The 17,647-nt window shown below is 49.9% G+C and overlaps 8 protein-coding genes across 8 annotated transcripts; 2 read left to right on the forward strand and 6 right to left on the reverse strand.

Moving 5' to 3' along the window:
• Positions 1-979: 979 nt before the first annotated feature.
• On the reverse strand, positions 980-1,948 carry PC9H_005192 (uncharacterized protein; the record flags this gene model as incomplete). Its single annotated transcript, XM_036774767.1, has 1 exon — positions 980-1,948. The coding sequence occupies one exon, from the start codon at positions 1,946-1,948 to the stop codon at positions 980-982; it is 969 nt and encodes a 322-aa protein (XP_036633269.1).
• Positions 1,949-2,460: 512 nt separating this feature from the next.
• PC9H_005193 (uncharacterized protein) lies at positions 2,461-3,432 on the reverse strand (the record flags this gene model as incomplete). The annotated part of the gene is made up of 1 exon (XM_036774768.1): positions 2,461-3,432. One exon carries the CDS (start codon positions 3,430-3,432, stop codon positions 2,461-2,463), a length of 972 nt encoding a protein of 323 aa, XP_036633270.1.
• A 224-nt stretch (positions 3,433-3,656) lies between these two features.
• PC9H_005194 (uncharacterized protein) lies at positions 3,657-5,413 on the reverse strand (the record flags this gene model as incomplete). Its single annotated transcript, XM_036774769.1, has 6 exons — positions 3,657-4,064; positions 4,142-4,296; positions 4,356-4,525; positions 4,603-4,786; positions 4,836-5,196; positions 5,258-5,413. 6 exons carry the CDS (start codon positions 5,411-5,413, stop codon positions 3,657-3,659), a joined length of 1,434 nt encoding a protein of 477 aa, XP_036633271.1.
• A 289-nt stretch (positions 5,414-5,702) lies between these two features.
• On the forward strand, positions 5,703-7,164 carry PC9H_005195 (uncharacterized protein; the record flags this gene model as incomplete). The annotated part of the gene is made up of 4 exons (XM_036774770.1): positions 5,703-6,027; positions 6,085-6,144; positions 6,196-6,384; positions 6,443-7,164. 4 exons carry the CDS (start codon positions 5,703-5,705, stop codon positions 7,162-7,164), a joined length of 1,296 nt encoding a protein of 431 aa, XP_036633272.1.
• Positions 7,165-7,321: 157 nt separating this feature from the next.
• PC9H_005196 (uncharacterized protein) lies at positions 7,322-9,571 on the reverse strand (the record flags this gene model as incomplete). Its single annotated transcript, XM_036774771.1, has 9 exons — positions 7,322-7,356; positions 7,410-7,511; positions 7,562-7,711; positions 7,776-7,788; positions 7,838-8,646; positions 8,820-9,153; positions 9,201-9,379; positions 9,438-9,463; positions 9,516-9,571. The coding sequence occupies 9 exons, from the start codon at positions 9,569-9,571 to the stop codon at positions 7,322-7,324; spliced, it is 1,704 nt and encodes a 567-aa protein (XP_036633273.1).
• Positions 9,572-10,116: 545 nt separating this feature from the next.
• On the reverse strand, positions 10,117-12,850 carry PC9H_005197 (uncharacterized protein; the record flags this gene model as incomplete). The annotated part of the gene is made up of 20 exons (XM_036774772.1): positions 10,117-10,133; positions 10,186-10,234; positions 10,292-10,464; positions 10,518-10,552; positions 10,606-10,710; positions 10,760-10,808; positions 10,858-10,900; positions 10,951-11,178; positions 11,224-11,399; positions 11,441-11,615; positions 11,671-11,824; positions 11,874-11,996; positions 12,043-12,102; positions 12,153-12,161; positions 12,221-12,233; positions 12,289-12,371; positions 12,429-12,450; positions 12,503-12,524; positions 12,571-12,701; positions 12,751-12,850. 20 exons carry the CDS (start codon positions 12,848-12,850, stop codon positions 10,117-10,119), a joined length of 1,767 nt encoding a protein of 588 aa, XP_036633274.1.
• A 195-nt stretch (positions 12,851-13,045) lies between these two features.
• PC9H_005198 (uncharacterized protein) lies at positions 13,046-14,426 on the forward strand (the record flags this gene model as incomplete). Its single annotated transcript, XM_036774773.1, has 6 exons — positions 13,046-13,201; positions 13,251-13,266; positions 13,320-13,423; positions 13,476-13,753; positions 13,808-13,851; positions 13,918-14,426. The coding sequence occupies 6 exons, from the start codon at positions 13,046-13,048 to the stop codon at positions 14,424-14,426; spliced, it is 1,107 nt and encodes a 368-aa protein (XP_036633275.1).
• A 173-nt stretch (positions 14,427-14,599) lies between these two features.
• Positions 14,600-17,563, reverse strand: PC9H_005199 (uncharacterized protein; the record flags this gene model as incomplete). The annotated part of the gene is made up of 9 exons (XM_036774774.1): positions 14,600-14,690; positions 14,742-14,884; positions 14,939-15,662; positions 15,719-16,059; positions 16,119-16,563; positions 16,619-16,837; positions 16,889-17,014; positions 17,066-17,220; positions 17,273-17,563. 9 exons carry the CDS (start codon positions 17,561-17,563, stop codon positions 14,600-14,602), a joined length of 2,535 nt encoding a protein of 844 aa, XP_036633276.1.
• Between the last annotated feature and the right edge of the window lie 84 nt (positions 17,564-17,647).

The raw sequence follows: 17,647 nt of genomic DNA on the forward strand, positions 1-17,647 counted from the left end.
ATCCCATCTCTCCCATATTTTTCCTTTCGCAACTTCCTTCTTCTCGGTTGGTTCTCACTTCTGCCGACATGACATGATAATAATGTATCTACGTCCATTGGGGACCTGGGGCAAACCTGGGGTCCATCGGAAACTTGGTCGTCGCCTTATCGCCATACTTACCTGATGACTGTCAGTTTGGACACTGGGATCAAACGGGATGCTTGGAACCGAAAGGCTAACGGCTTGCGCGCGCCCTCTCCTCAGTGGGACCTCAGGCTCGCTCAAGAGTCTAGAATGGATATGCTGTATGAATAGCGACGATCATGAAGAGCGGCCTTCATGGCTATCCACGATAATAGTGCCCCAATTAGCATTCAACTGCATTGATACTAAGTATGTCCTCTGTCAAGGTTCATTCTGCATTCGGCCTTGTCGCTCCTGAGGCCATGATATACCTGGCATAATGGCACATATCGGTTTCGACACCCCGTAGGATCAGCCGAATACGGAATTCGAAGTGAGCATCACTGCAGAGTGATACGATCCGTGCCATGATGGGTGTCGAATCCGACCGCCGACGAACACTCAAGTTATTTCGGGAATGAAGCGACCCACCCGAGTAGTGGGCTCGAGGGGGACGGTCCGACATATATAGGTATGAGATAGCTTCGTGAAAGTGGATCCAGTGTATGAATATACATTATACTTTTGACTGCAGATATGTATAGCGCTAGGCGAATATATGATGTGAAAGGAATGTAATAGTAAGAGCACTGCGACATCAACGATCAAAGCTTGCATGTACGACGAAAGAGTCCCGAATTATAAAAATCCTTGTAATCAGTAAATACGGCCATAGGCGCGAGGGTAGGGTATGTGAACGAGGGCATCTGAGAAGTAATAACCGTCTACATCTTTCTCGGGTCCTACCGAGGAAGGTACTAGGAAGGTGGCCGAAGAGGCAAGAACGATCATGGAATGGGAACGATCAATCTGTTCAACCCAAGAACTCCTTCCATGCCTCATCGAGATGAAAGAACGGTGCCAGGTGACCGCCGTCGACCGTTATCAAGGTCGCGTTCTTACAGTTGATGGCGAGCCATTCCGCCATTTCCACCGGGGCTATCCTATCTCCCCGAGCAGAAATGATGATGATGGGACGTGACGCATGCGCATCATCTACATTATCCGGTGAATAGCCGTCCCAGCCAGAATGGTAGACGCGCGCTATGCTGAGGAAGCCTTGCCAGGACTGGGAGATGCTTCGGGTCATGGTGTGAGCGAGGTTGCGAACGAGTTTGGGCTCGTCGATAGAACGGGCGTCAAGCCATTGGTCGAGGAGTTCGCGGTCACCGTCGCTCATGTTGTCTATGAGGGTAGAGCGGACGAAGCGCTCGGCTGTCTCCTCCGACTTGAGCTTGTGCGCGATAGCGTAGGATGCCACACGAGGAATGATGCTGTACGGCACGTATCGGGCTGGCGGGCCACTGAGTATATACGGTAGCCACGTCATAGATTTGGCGTAATCTTTGTGACAGTGGGGTGGAGAGAGAGGGGAAAGAAGGACGAAACCAGCGACTTGCTTCCCAAGCGGAAACTGGTCGAATGATGCGCCGTAAAGGATCTGCGCCGGGACTGTTCCAAAGGCATGCGCGTAGACGTATATCTTTAGTTTCGCGAACTTGGGGTGAAGGTGAACAATCAAGGCAGTGATGTCTGCGATGAGAGTCGAAGGGTAGGAATGACATGGTAGTGGGGGCGACGTGTTCCCCCAACCGGGCAGCGACGGCGCAATGAAATGAAGGTGCTTGTGGATGATTATCGGAGAGGGCAGAGAGGCGTCGCCAATGTTGAATTCACCGTGCAGGTAGAGGACGACTGTGGAGCTGGAGGTGTTCCCATTGTCGGCGTACGCCAGGGTTCGGCCATCGGGGAGGACGAGTTTTTTGTCTTCGACGTGAAGCATGAGTAGCGGGCTCGACAACGTTCAACGCTGAGCAGAGGTGGAATGCATAAGCCCCTGGAGTTGAAATAGCATGTAAATGGGGGGCTAGAGAAAGCTGCGCACGAGCATCAAAAGGAAATACCGGAGTGAAAGGCCATGTAGCTTAAATAGCAAAGGCGACTGAAAGGGCATCTGGGATCTGTTTTGATTCAATTGGGAGGCCTCGAAAGGGGATAAAGATATACTCGCCTTTGTTGTGGGATTCCTGGCAGTTCGCCCAGGGATGATGGATCCGTACAATGCCTGAAATTGAAGCCACCATCAGTAAAAGAGAATGGATCACTGCACATTCACTGACCCTAGAACATGTCCAGCCATTCTGCAAACGCTTTGAGGCCTGCAAGTCTGCAAAATTGCCTCCGTTCAGGTTCGCCCAGGGTGGATTTGATTCCACGCTTGCGGCAGTGCTCCTCAGGCTTGGTCCCGCCAACTGCCGGTGACCCCACGGGGTATGTCAAAAACATAAAAATATATTACACGAATGCGAGCAATTCCTCCCAAACCTCCTCTAAATGATACAAGATCGCCAAATGTCCGCCCTCAACTACCTTGAGTCGTGAATTCTTGTAGTTGGCAGCAAGCCACTCGGCAATGTTCACCGGAGCCATGTCGTCGCCCTGCGAAGACACGATGAGAATCGGTTTCGCGTGTTCTTCGTCCAGAGTCGCAGGATGGAACCCCCAATCAGAATGGAGGATGCCAGGAGCCTCCAAAAATCCATCCCAGGTCTTGGCCACGCTTCGCATCGCGTTCTCTGCCATGGATTTCTCAAACTCCCCTTCCGCCTTCCCCGTGTCTTCTCTCCACTTCTTGAACGCTGCCAATTCAGCCTCGTCCATCTTGTTGAAGAGAGTTTCACCCATGAACGCTTGTGTCGTCTCTAACTTCTGCATTTTCCCTTGCATGGCAAGCTTCATCATTCGCGGCAGAAGCTTGAACGGAACATACGGCGACATTCCCAGCAGCACGTACGTTGAAATCGGCATCGACTTGCTGTATTCCTTGTGATTGCGGAAGGGCGACAGAGGTGCACCCAGCATCACTCCAGCGATTCGACGGCCATATGGAAAGTTATCATACGAAGCTCCGTACAGCATCTGCGCTGGGACAGTGCCGAAGGAACCCCCACTGATGTACAACTTCACGTCCTTATCATCTGCATCAAGATGCAAGTGTTGGAGAAGCGCGCTGATATCATGTGCGAGCCCGAGGTGAAATGGCGTCGATGGGGGTAAGGAGGACGAGTTCCCCCAGCCTGGAAGCGTCGGGGCTACATAGTGCACCCCGTGCTTGACCAGGACGGGCGATGGTGTGGCCGTCCCAATCCCGAACATGCCATGGAAGAAAATGATGACAGTCTTGCTTGACAGGTCCCCACATTCAGAGTAGGCCAGAACCCGGTCGTTCGATAGCGATAGAAGTTTCTCTGGCGCTGGCGCGTTCATGATAGAGACTTTGAGGGAACTTTCTTCGCTAAAGGATCATATAAGTATTTCGCTCATGGATAGGGGGCGCAGCCGCAGCAGACATGCAGCGCGATCAGTGAGCGCGACGCGTCGAGCGACTATGGCAGATGTGCCTACCTCAATAAAGTCGTGTCAGTCCATCAGGGATGCAGCGTTCCTGATTTGTTTCCTCCCTTAGATATATTGAGTTCATTACATCAATTTTATACTGTTTGCACCGACTCTATTCGTTTCTTGGCCTCTTGTTCAAAGTCTGCGCAGTCAATGATAACACCCTTTCTGCGACTTTCCTCTGCGGCAAACACTGTCAGATGACTGCGTAGTATCTCCCCAACGTCCGTTCCCAATATCTCCTGCCGTCCTTCTCGCACCGCACGAATGAAAGATGATATGAGACCCAAGTCCCCTCCGCCATGACCACCGCCTTCATTGGTAGGATTGTACACCTTACTCGTATCTTTCCTAAAATCGGTAACCGTGAAATTCCTCATATTTCCGACGATCTCGCCGTGTGAGAAATGGAATCGGGTTTGTCGTTCACAAATAAGAGAGGTGAACGCAACCATAGTAAACGAAACAGTACTGCCGTCCGAGAACTCGATGTTCACGACCTAGAAAAGGAGAGCACAAGGGGTTGAGTTAACTCCTATCAGCGCGCGCAAGCGAGGTCTAGAGGGCGGTTAAGTACCTGGTGGTCGCACACATCGTTATCGCTCTCGTATACGCATTTGCCGTACGGGCCGTTCTGGAGGGCGTTCGTGATGGATTCAATATCTGGAACGCCATCCACAATAGTCTCAGCGGGCCAGCCAGTATTTCCATGAGCCACAGGATCGAGATAGACTGGGCAAAAGTACATGTCAGCTGCTTGATATTGATATCCACCGTTCCGCCGGCCTTACTTTTCTTAGCGCTGTAGGGACAATCATTCTCAACCGGGCATTCTAGACATCGCAGCGTGTTCCCGGCGCCAGGGGGTTTCTCTGACTTCTTGAAGTGCTGCAAAGATCCGAAAGATGTAACACGCGCGGGAGACGCAGGTGAGAACCAGTGGCAGAGAATATCGATATCGCTGAATGAGGACGCGCACGGATTGAGAATGAGGGGTGTTACTATTTATGATTCGGGAGTTCCAGTGAAAGTACTCACTGGCACGATTTGGTCATCAGCGAAAATGAACTCTTCTCTTCATTTCCCCAGTTACCCCGGACGAACGAGTGGGCAAAGTGGTAATGTCCGACGGGCTCCATGTGCACGACATTGATAAGTCGGCCGAGCAAGCCTGAGTGGATGATCTCGCTGAGGGCCTTGTTGTAGGGCGAATACCGAAGAACTAAGCACCGGGCTTAGTATTTCAATTTCGGTTGTAGCCGAAATATTACCATGGCCCATCCCAAAGATGATTCCCGCTTTCTTGACTGCAGCCTCCATTCTGAGGCAATCATCGATACTCGTAGCCATCGGTTTCTCACACAGGATGTGATATCCTTGTTCGGCGAAAGCCAAGGTGACTTCCAAATGCATGTAGTCCTGAACAGCGACTATCACAGCATCTGCCAGTCGTTTGCCGACAGTTTGAATTGTTTCTGCCGACGCTGCGTGAAGCTCCTGCCATGTCTCAAAGACGAGCGTCGGGTCGATATTGTGGGTCTTCGCAAAGTTCCGTTGTGTCTTGGGCCGAGGCTCCGCGATAGCCACTACGCGACACTTGTCTGGGGAAGTCAGGGCGTATTTACTATACGACTATCATGAATTCATTTGTATTTGAGATCGTCGCTAAACAGCAGAAATGCCTTGAACGCACCTGTCCTCGCTGGCCGCAGCCGATAACGACCAAGGTCACAGGATCCCCGACAGCGGTGACATTCTCACTGTTCAGCGCAGAGGCTGCGTTCCCAGCTATCTCTTTGGTGCGCATCGAACGTCTCCAGAAGTTCCTGGTACTAGTAAGAAGCGACATACTTGGTGGGAATGTTGAGGTTATATAGTAGACGCGTAGTTCCCAAACCGTGGAGATCAAGTGATCAGAAAAAGGCAGGCCTTATGGGTCTTGCCCCAAATACATGTGGCAGCGCGGTCCCAGTGACTGCTTTGCCGCAAGTGAGTTGTAGTCGAGGACGGAAGCAAGACGGAAGTAAATCAGGAAGTGGGCGCTTGTGGACGCGTTGTGATCGTCGTCACGTGGAGAGTTGTGCTCGATTCAGCTTAGTGCTCAGTCGCAAACCACAAGTCCTCTTTGTACCATCACCATGCCGCGGATTCTGCCCAGGCTGCGAAAGGTCATTCTCGAGGGGAGTAATTCTCGCATGGAAATCTCTTGGCCTCGTCGTAAGAACAGCAAGAAGTCACTCTACAAACCTGTGCCCCCAAGACCGACTTTCAAAGTAGCCGATTACAAGGAATCCATATTGTTGACCCCGAGGAATCCTGTCACCAACTCCCGGGACTACGTTCGGCACAAAACAATCCCCCCTCGGTTACGGCTGAAAAGACGCGTCGTACCATCTTCACCGACGAATGATCTTCCTCGCGAAATGACGAAAGAAGAACGAAAGTGGTGGGCTGACCCGTATCGTAAGTTCTTCGAAAAATATGGAACATCGTAATTCAAAGTCACATTTGGAAAGACAGTCCGTATGATAGGTTCGCCGTTGAGAAAATGCACTCTGACGGATCGGTATCTTCCATCTGGTGAGTATTTGCGATTGAATTGGGAGTCACGTTAGCTGAATATTCTATCAGACTTTCTGATTCGACTTGCTCCGATGAAGATATCAAAAGCCTTACAGGATTCGAACAGCAAACTAAATAAAACCACTCGAATGTTGGTTCCGGACGGTCTGGAGCATCCCAGATTCAAAACTCGAAAATCCGGCAAATCTGGTTATGTCATTTGCTGGAAAGACGCAGTTGCCCAAATGCTTGAAAGAAGTTAGTGTACTTGACAAGTTATTTGAGCTTTTGGTTTGCTGATGAAGATACTTTCTAGAAAGCTACAGGCAAATACTACCCAAAGTACCGGTCCATTCGCTTCTAATACCCCAAATTGAGCACCTCCTACGAGTGCGTATTCTCCAGGAGTTTGCTTTGCTTTCGGAGCGATTACAGTCGAATCCGAGAACTGCTTACTCCCCTATGGTTCTGCGACGATTGACTCGTAAGGAGTGGGAATCTATGAAGACTTCTGGGACTGTCGCGTGGCCAGACGCAGTCGCTATTATTGTGATACCCCCGGTGAACCGCGACCCGCTGACAAAAAAGAGGCCGGAGCCGTCGATGTACCCTCCCCCTGCAGACGTCCTCGCCGATTGCGCAAGCTCTTCAAAACATCCCATCTCGATCTTATATCCTGTACAGCGTGACGTCGCAACACCGCTAGATATATCCCAACTCGAAGTACCGTTATACAATGGTGTTCCGTTGTTTCCAAACCCTGGACAACGCGCTGCTCTGCACCAATACCTTACGGCGATTCTTAACTCTGAAACACGCCGACCCTCTCGATCTGGCGAGTTGGACGGGATCGCGGCCGATGACAAGCCCAGTCACGCTTTCTTACTAGTCTCAAATGCGGAAACTTGCAAACGTGCGGACGTAGCGGCGACGGCCATGGCATTATGGCGATTTAGGATGTTCTACGGCGCAGGATGGGAAGCTGAAAATATGGATCATTGGGTCACAAAGGAAAGCAAGAAGCGGAGGACAGCATAAAATCGGGAAGTACCATAGCGCATAGGTCATAGAGTCATACATAAATATATACAGACAGCCAGGTCTCAATATCATATCGTGTGAATTAAAATATTCTGTGCTGATTGATTTTCAAGTGTTTATTTGTTGATGGAGCGAATCGTGGATGAATCGCGATTTACTTGGTGGCCTTGACTTCCTTGTGCATATCGACTAGCAAGGTACAGTCAGTAGAAAGTTTGGCGACTCGCGGAGCAGGAAGTTACCGCCAGTGAACTTGCAGCGACCCTGCTTATAGTACATGCACCTGGGTCCGGATGGGCAAACATGCCCGTAGCAGCATGCTTCTGCCCAGATGCAGGTTTCACCTAAACAACAGTGGTAAGTTGAAGTCGGGTGGCTTACATCGCCATTTCACCTTTATTGATAGAGGGACAAGGGGCCTTCTTCGCGTTGGTCCGAATCTCTGTGTAATGATCGTCTTGGAGGAGGTAATTGTGGGCATACTTGCACTCGCTACCATACTTGCAGTTCGCGAGGTAAAAAAGAGTACATGGCGGCGGTTTATCTGAACAATTCCACACCGTTAGAATCACTCAGATGAGGGAAAGTAAGGGTGTAAATTCATTCACGTTTCGACAGCGGCTGTAAAAACAAGATGAGACGAATGTGAATTATTATCTTGTACACGCACTATATTCGGGTTCACATGACGGGCAGGCGTAATTCTTGGGCTTGGATTCTCGTCACTTGAGTCACTTACATCACTGCTGCTTGAGGAGTCCAGCTCTGGAGTGGGGGGACGACGCATCACGGCTGAGGAGTAACTTGGGGCTGGCCGCTTCGTCTCAGCTTCGCATGCAGTCTCGACAGATGCAACATGGGATGGCAGGAGTTCCCAAGCATCTACGGATGGCGGGGACGCGCCAAGAAGGGTGGTAACAATGGGTGGTGTAGGGGGGCTGGCTTCGGCGGCAACATAAGTCTTAGCTTCCAGACTTTCAAAATTAACTGCGCTCGAATTGGACACAATGGAGTCGCGGCGTTCGGGTTTGAACGGCGGTGCAGCACCCGACAATGAGATGGAATCGCGACGCTCAGAGAAGCTACTTGAAATCGATGCAACGGAATCTCGACGTTCAACTTTTCGGAACGGACCCAAGGCTGAAGGCTCTCTTCGCCCTTCTGCGGCACCGTCGACCGGCGGGTAGATGACTAACGACCGCGCCTGCAATGGGGGGGAAGCATGCGGTGGTAAGGCGGCCAGGGTAGACACAGCTGGCGACGAGACTTGGGCCGCAGGTGCAGCAGAAGGAACAGACGCGAATGACTGTGCGCCGAGCTTCTGGAGCATGAATAGATCGGGGCAGCTCATGGAGGGTAAACAGAGCTCAGTTATGCCGGCCGCCATATCCGCATAGCTTTGCAAAAGGATCAGCTTGTGCTTGAATCCTGCGGTAATTTGAGAACGAAGGTTCGTGACATAGCCATTATCGTGGCAGCCTAGTCGCACAGGTGACGAGTTATAAGCGCGTGCCTTACGTACCAAGGAAAGGAAGCAAAGTCGTACCGCCGAAGAGCACTTTGCAAGTTTGTGGGAGACGAACCTCGTCTTCCAAATATGCTGGTTTGGTGAGTGAACAATAGTTTCATGCTTTGATACAAGCAAGACGAACCCTTGATCTTGGCGTCGGCTGCCTCCTTCGTCGTTCCAACGTCGATCATCATGAATCGTTCGGCCGCTTGATTGAAGCCCAGCATGAAATCGTCGAATTTGACTTTCGAATTAGCTAGGCCGTAGCGCCCGAAGGCCTCAGTCAAGCCACGTTTATTGAAGAAGACGTAGACCCAGAGTTGGTATTGGTTCAGTCCATAATTAGCGTTCATATGTTGGAGAATGGAATCAGCCAGCTTCTGAGCCGCGATATGACCGCCTGGTTGGCCTTGGGAAATGAGGTTGCTTGAGAATATGGTGCCATCCCCATCAAGGAGGGCCACAACTCGGTTTCCCTGCCATGCGTCAAGATGGGAAGTATGTAAATGAAGGGTCAGCTGACCTTCAGTTGAAGCTCCAGCTCGCCTCGTTGCCTTTCGGCTTCCTGCTTCTGAGCCGCAAGCTGTTGTCGTTCATTATCAACGTCGGCGTAAGCACGCTTGTATACGTTCAGTTCACTCTGAAGGTTGCGTATCGTCGCTTGGACGTGACTCTCTCTATCGAGAATATTCCCGATATTGCCTAACAGCCATAACTCATTGGTGAGTCGTCTAATCCGTGGTTATAAACTCCTTGATACCTTGTAGGGTCTTGAGGAGCGAATCACTAGACAGTTCTCAGTAGGTTGAAAGCAAGCCAAGGGAAGTAAGAGACTGACATTCGGTCTCGCTCATCTGATGCGAGCGGTGCACCGCTGGGGATGTCGTTGGACATTGTCGGAGGAATAGGCTGACGATATGTGAAGAGGACGTCGATAATGTACGGTAGAAGTGTGTTGAGCTATTCAGAAGTCTCCAATGTATTTGTACTTAAAGCAGACAGATCTACCCAGACGCCTGGAGGACACCTCGTGCCCTAAAAACGTTCCCGAAGTGTGGTAAGACATGCGATGACCTGCCCACCCCCCGGCTGCGCAGTGGACGAAGTCAGCGTTGAGAAGTCAAACTGGGGTTCTGGATGCTTGAAACGCCAACGCCTTGTGTGCCGGAGGAATGATGGTGGCAGGGGGCAGGCAGACGTAGAATGAATGCGTTTAGGCAGTGCAGGTCGGCGCCAAAGTCGAATCATTCACAACCATGGGTAAGGGACCAACCACGATATTAATCACCTACTGAGGATGCAACGAACGGTGACCAACCAGAGTGGCGTTAAAATGTCGCACATGACCAGGTTATTATAGAAGACTGAGGCAGCTGTGATACACATATCGCGGGAATTGCACTTGCGAAGATACTACCTTGATATCCAACGTCCTCTACTTAATACACATAGCGAACTATGTGATGAGGGCATTAACTAAAGCTTCGTTGAGCATCAGAGGAACTCACAATCTGGGTTCTCTTGGTCGGTGAGGTCATCAAAAGCATGTTTGTGAGCCTGATGGATGTGGATGACATGTGAGATATGAGAACCATATACCAGTAAACTACCTACCGAGCTATCACTGAGATCGCCGTTCGCCTCCGATGCCTGTGCCCTAGCCTTCAGAACATTATTCCGTAGTAAACGCAACCGCAGGAACGCGATTGTTGCAAGTTGGACCCCATAGACCACCAGATGAACAATGAAAGCCCGGATGTAACGAGGTTTGTCGGAGTCTTGGAAAACTGGGCATTCACGATTAGCCATCACGGCTACGGATATTAGATTGGCATCCAACCTTGTGGACCGATGGCATTGCCCACCGCCCAAGCTCTATGTGACATTCCATCAGTATATGACGGATGGCATGCGTGGAACACACCTACACGAAACAAAGACTAGAAGCGATAACTTGCTTGGTCCTCCCCGCAATATTACCTGACATTACTGCTAAATTGAGAACAGCGACAGCTCCAAAGCCCTGGGTGCAGCTGAGGGGAGTCTAAGCACGCGAGAACGATGATAGTATGATAAGCCTACTAGAATGCAATCAGCAGGCCGACTTTCGTTGTTGGGTTCGCAGGGACACCTGAATAAGACATTAATACAGCCTAACATGCGGTTAGACGGATCTATACATATAAAGACGATAGTCCCAGCGATATTGGGAAGCGTATATATCTACCAAAGCCTCAATTAACCAACCTTGTTAGATGTGAAAAGTAACTCACGAAAGCGAGAAGTAGCCTCTGGTTGAACTTCTTAGAGAGATAAGCCGCACTGAAAAGGAAGAGCATAATCTTCACAAAAGCAAACATTAGTAGCGAAAGCAATAATACACCAGGCATGGTATGCTCACGATAGCGCCTGGGAACCGTTACGAACAGTTCAGCGAAGATAGAAGGCATGATCAAACCTTGAGCAATTGCTAGCAGGTACGTTTGTAGTTGAGAGAATCCCTATGATACCGATTAGTGGGAACACCAGACGGGACGCTCACTCACAAACTCGGTGAGAATGATATTCGAAAATGCGCCTAATCCCCCCGTGGGCAGCGCATTGGTAAATGAAATCAAAACAATAGCCCAGACTGTGAGATCTTTGAGAGCTTCGACTAAACGTGCTATTATGATAAGCCAGGCATGGATTAGTGTGGAAATCACTCGCCCGCTTGATGATTCTATAGGCCGGTCAGGAAATAATCAGCATCCTAAATCATACTAAAGGCTGGTAGACGAACTTTGAAGTCCTTGTTTTGGATTCCTGTGTCGTTTTTTCGGACACGCTCAGCAAGGAGAAGTCGGTCTTCTGGCGAAAAGCAGCGTGCTCGCATTGGGCTGTCAGGAAGGTACCAAGCAACAAAAATCCCCCATACGAATGTCAGACAGCCAAGAATCTAAAATAAACTGGGGTTGGATCGGTTTCGCAATGCAACATAGCATACGACGCACGGTGAATAGTATCTGCCAGTTCTTCAGTTTGGCGGTGTTGATATGTGCAATCCCGTAAGCAATCAGACCGCCAACACATTGCTGGAAACCATTCATAGAGTAGAAGGAACCGATGACGAGGGCTTGCTCCTCGCGGGTATACCACATGGTCGATCTGTCGGTTCGAGTTACAACGATGCTCCTACTCTTCGCTAGTGACTCACAAGAAAACGAAAGCAGGCTGGCAGACACACTCAAAGACCCCGAGGAGGGTCCTCACAATCACTAGACCTGTGAAATTCGAGCAAGCAGCTGTACATGCCAGGACGACGCCCCAAGCCGCAATACTGGCGCAGTCAGTTGCAGACAAGGGGAGAATAGCAGACGACTCACTTGAATGCAAGGTATTTGGCGATAGGAAGTCGCTGCAATAGTCGATTGGTGGGGAACTCCCTAGAACACAGATGAGCGAGTGGGGACGATTACGGAAGTAGCTAACTTACCAGATTAAGCTGCAATCAGAAGATGCCATGCAATTTAGCATGTGGACTTCCACCCAACTTAGACTTACATAGCGATGTAAACTAAACAGAGTATGAGGATAGTGGTTCGACGTGAAGGCTGAAACCTGTAACATACCGCAGGTAGTTAACCAGGCGTATTGCTGTCCATGAAGGTGGTTGTCAGGAATAATGCCCATAATGGACGCGAAGTTGATGGTCCTTTCAAGGGCAAGGTTGAGTAAGGGCTAATAGGTAAGGCCCATAAAACGAGATTACCCTTTGTCCAAAGTCTGAGCGACTATTGAAGGGTTAAAAATATTGTGTATACGCGAGGACGTTTGGGTACCTACAGTAGGTGATGACCATGACCGTCTTTCCTAGGGTTAGTGTGGGTTATTAGCAGAACAAGTCGACTCACAAGGACGCGTTTGTGGACCATCCACCGCAAACGTCTATTAGTCTCATCGTCAATGACAATGTGTCTTGTGCTTGACTGTGCTTCCGCGAAGAATTGGGCAACTTCTGCGTCTATTCCGGGAGGAGACTCGCCTGTGGTTGTGTAAGGACTGAATGGGGTTTTGTTCAATCTATTACCTACCGATCTGTGACACAGATCCACTTTGAAGTGAATACAAGTCTTTCTCTGCCGTCTCAATCTGAACATCTGGAGCGGTGATGCTTTTAGACACTTCGGCCATGGGAATAAGGAACCAAGCTTGTAGAACCTGTTCTGTTGTTGCTCAACTTTATAACGACATTTCTTTGCGTGGGTCCTATGACCGACCCAAATGGAGGACGACTATGGTTGAAGGTGCGGGCGGGCCGCGGGCCGTGAACTCGTACTTCATAAAAAAGCCGTCGTTATCCTGAGGCATAAGTTTTAGCGGTCTTCCATGTCCCCTCTAAAAGTCAACCAGAAAGCGTCGGTGAAGCTTACCATCAAGCGGATCATTGATTGCTTGGTAAATATAAAGGATGAGACTGGTGAATTCCTGATGACGCTCCCTGATGGCCGCGTGATCGACACCAAAGGTTGGGATGACTGGGAGGTTAGTCGTTATTTCCCCGGTTGAAGCGTTCACTTACAACCGACCCTAGTGGACACATGGAATCGGTGAGATGATTTTGGGGGCCTAGACAGAGTTCGTCCTTAATAGAGGTCTCTAGGTCTATACGGGCTATTGAAATACTTCGAAATCGTCCAGGATAAGGAAGAATTGGATATCATGTTGCGTTGGTTCAAGGAGCGATTCGAGATAGGCACGACAAAGGTAACCTTTTAACCATTGGCCATGGAAGGACGCTGAGGTAACGATGCCATAGAACGTGAACACCATGTCGCCTCTGCTGACTGCGGCCTACTTGCACGAAGCCCAATTGGCGGATTACTATGTCCATCTAGATAGCTGGGCCGAATGGGTTATGTATGACATGCCGCGGACAGAAGAAGACGGGCTTCAACATATTACGTACCTTGTGGACAACTTCCAGCAGTTGTGGGACGACACCCTCATGATGACTGTGCTCCCCCTCGCGAAGATAGGGTTGGTTTTAAAGCGGCCTGATTACGTCGAAGAAGCTAAGAGACAGTTCCTCCTGCAGTGAGTTCATTTGATATTTCGTGCCAAAGGTGCCTAGATCTTTCGTTTTGATAGTATAAAATATCTCCAAGATCAACAATCGGGGCTCTGGTTTCATGGTAGGCGTAGTGACATCACGCGGAATGAGTCGCTGAATCGCTGAAACGCTGATAATCGTGCGCCAGGTTGGACCTTCAGCGGTCGACATCATTTCGGCAAGGCTAGATGGGGAAGAGGTAACTGTTGGGCAACAATTGCAATCCCAGAGTTCATCGAGCTGCTTCAATTGCCGAAGACCGACGGCTTGAGGATGTTCCTCGTATCCTCCTTGACCGCGCAAATCAATGCCCTCGTTAATTGCCAAGATCAGAATACAGGGTTATGGCACACAATTCTAGATGACGACAGTTCTTACCTAGAGGCATCGGCGACGGCGGGATTTGCGTATGGTATAGCCAAGGCTATAAGGCTCCGACTCATACCGAAGGAGGATCGATATGTGGCAACGGTCAAGAAGGCGATGCAAGGAGTCTTGGATAACGTATCTGAGGAAGGCGAGCTGAAGCAGGTATCTTTTGGAACGCCTGTGTTTGACGACATCGAGAGCTACAAAAGAATCAAATTAACCAGCATGCCATACGGACAGAGTTTGGCGTTGATAGCGCTGTCGGAACATTTGAGAACATTGATGTAGTAGCGAATTAAATTGTACGCCTGGGGAGAAAATGTCCTGAACAATATGAAGCTAGTTTTCTGTAAATTCAAAAAATGCAAGTACATCACAGGCGATCACAACCTCAACAGCCAACTGCTGGGATGAAACTGCGTCGCCCGTTCACGAAAGCCCATAATCGTACGCTGCACAGCTTATTGCAGCGGTGGCGGCTGCCCTAGTGAGAGATCTAACTTCGAGGCAAGAAGCAAAATCTCCTTCTCTGCCTCCAATATTTTAGCACGCCTAACGAGCAGCGAGTGTCAGACGATTATCAACGATACATTGGAGACATACTCCTGGCTCGAACGTTCTCCTAGCTCGAATGCTTGACTGAAGCCTACGCCCTGCTGACTACTTGGCTGTTTATCGTTCAGTTGCTTCTCTTTCTCTGCTAGAGCCTTGAGTCTCGGCATCAAACGCTTTAGGTCTCTTTCCAACTGTGAAACGAAAATATGAATAATATCGACACAATGGGAAAGGAAGGTACGGACCATTTTGGTCCTAGCCACTAGAGATGTCTCATCAAAGCGACCACTACCGGCCACGTCCTGCTTCATCCGTTTGAGTTCTTCAAACCATTTGGTTTCGTGTTCGCTCAAGACAGGAGATGCCTTCAGCATGAGATGCTGTAGAGTCCGGTCTAGCCGCCTAAGTGATTCCTTCTGAGTTTCTTGTATCCTTGTAATGCGGTCTTTTGTTGTCTTGCAACGAACTTCAGATAACCGTTGAATAGCCGCAACCAGTTCCGCGCCTTTCTCCCTCTGCCTAAGAAACTCGTGCTTTTGCAATGTCGCCCGTTGTTGCGCCGACCAAAACGCCAGCTGTATCTCATGGATCTGGCTACTAAATTTAGCGACAGTCGTCCCCAGATACCGCAGTGAGTCCGGTGTAAGCATAAATTCTTTGCTGTTTGATGGCGTAGAAAGGCGAGGATTGATCGGGAGCCCACTCTGTGAACGGGATAGGATAGGAGGGACTTGGTATGGCTCCGGTCCTAAGAGGGAGATATACGCTGGAGGGCCCTCCAGGGCGGTGAGGTGCTCCTCAGAATCAACGGTTTCTGGTTCTGGTAACGCTGCGGGTAGTGGCGCAGGAGAGTCCGGCCGCAAGTTCAAGGGGAAAGAACTGAGGCGCATGGCCGAGGTGAGGATAAAGATGCTGTAGGTTACATAGACGTCGTTAGGAATCGCTATAGCCACTACGGGGTTCGAACATCTGGACACGCGAGTTATTGAGCAGGTATTGAGGGTAGTTCCGAGCGAATACCTTACCTCCGTTCGACAGAAAAAGTGCATAGAATAGGCCGTACATCACACTGTGTGGAATCAGACAAGGACGATGAAACCAGGTCTTCGTCACTATCATTCGCTCTGAGGGCAGTGAGCAATTTTCGGAGGCATGGGCCCAGGTGGATGGAATGAACGCCGAACGCATGAGACACGAAGACGATGTCATAATGTATGGGATCGGGGAGGAAGACAGGATGGTTTCCTTGAAGCAACTCTAGGATCGGTGGTTCTTGCGGTGCCGGTGTCGTACTTTGCAAGGTAGAAATCAAACCCAGGTCGATAGTCTCGTAGACGGCCAGCATTGGTAGGTCTTGAGTGGAGGACTGACGTGAAAATTCAAGTTTTTTTTAGTATTTGTGACAAGTATGAATAACGGACTGACATGTTTAGTTTCCCACTTTGCCTCAATCTTCTCCAGATCCAAGCAAAGGTCGACCTTCCCGTCCTGGAAAGCAATCAATATGATACCTAACTGTTCGTTGGTTGCCGATTCGTCTTCGTCAGACCCACATGATACGTAGATGATATCCGTAGCATCTCCTCCCTCGCTACCCTCGAGAGTTCGAGGAGACGGCTGCAAGAGAAACGGTCCTTGTCGCAGAGCCCGAGGTTTGATGGTGGATGGCGGGTGCATCAAGATGGAGCGCGACGCAGCGGGGAATACGGTTCCGAGAGGAAGTTGCTTCGTAAGAGCAGCAATGTACTTCTGCTGGTAATCATACATAGTCGACAAGGATTTGCTTGAATCGGTGCCGGCCTGTGCAAGATATTCTTGTTTAGCGGCCACAAAGCACTCTAAAGCATGAACATATGCGGAAGGTATAGACCTGGTCGTAGCGATTTAAGTTGTCGAAAACGCACTCCAGAGGTAACGACACTCACGCATTTTGGGGCATATACGGGCATATTGCATAGACGTCTCCTGACATCGTGACAGCATAGACTGTGAGGGGCCCCCAATCGGCCATACCACGGCCGAAGGTGAACGAAGCTATCTGCCGCTCTGAGTCATCTTGGGCAATGAATGATTTGCTTTTGCGCTCGGGCATGAACGTCAAGACTTGCTGAGGTTCTTCGGTATCAACAGATATATCGTACTCGCTGCAGAATTGACGTCAATGAAGTCTGAGGAAGGCTTGATAGTTTACTCACCGCAATTTTCCGTCAATTGTCATGACCATTAATGTAGAACCAGCTTCTCCCCATGGATGCCATTCAATCTTGGCAATTGGGATAGAGGACGTGGCCGCGTGATAGAACTGTCCAATTTGAACCGACCTAAAGGCTGACATTAGTGCTATACTTGGTTTATACAAACGAAACGCATACTTGCAGTCAACGATCTCGGGAACAAGTCTGGTGACGCCAGAACGCGGTAAAACAACAACAGCGACCTGAAATGCACCAGCAACAGCCAGTAGCTTTCCGCTCGGATTCAGAGCAAGTTCGTGTATTTCGAATTGGATACTTGGTGTCCCGAGGGTCTATGTATGCGATATACGATAGTGAGTCGGTGGATATCAGGGGTAAACTCACCTTATAGCTCTTCCTCAAGCTCTTATTGAGTCGTGATTCTGATAATGAGGCAATTCGCAGCTCATTTCCTGCAGCCAGAATCAACTCGGAATCCTTCAGCACCATCGTCTGCCGTCGCCCAGAAGGGGTCGGCCCATCGTCAGTCGGATCCTGGTTGGTGAATTTTGGGAGTGTGCTCGTAGACAGCTCAAGCGAGTCTTCGCGCTCGAGCAGCGAGCTTCCCAGCTTCTTGGGCAGCGAGAATATTGGGTGATCTTGAAGCAGGCTTGACCATTCGTCGTCGTCGTTCATGATTGAGACGCGACTTGAGTTTTCCCACGACTGGTACCTCCTGACGCGTGCAGCTTGCGCGTTCCATATACCGTGCTCACTTTT

The sequence above is a fragment of the Pleurotus ostreatus genome (assembly GCF_014466165.1).
Source record: "Pleurotus ostreatus strain PC9 chromosome Unknown scaffold_3, whole genome shotgun sequence".
Lineage (NCBI taxonomy): Eukaryota > Fungi > Basidiomycota > Agaricomycetes > Agaricales > Pleurotaceae > Pleurotus > Pleurotus ostreatus.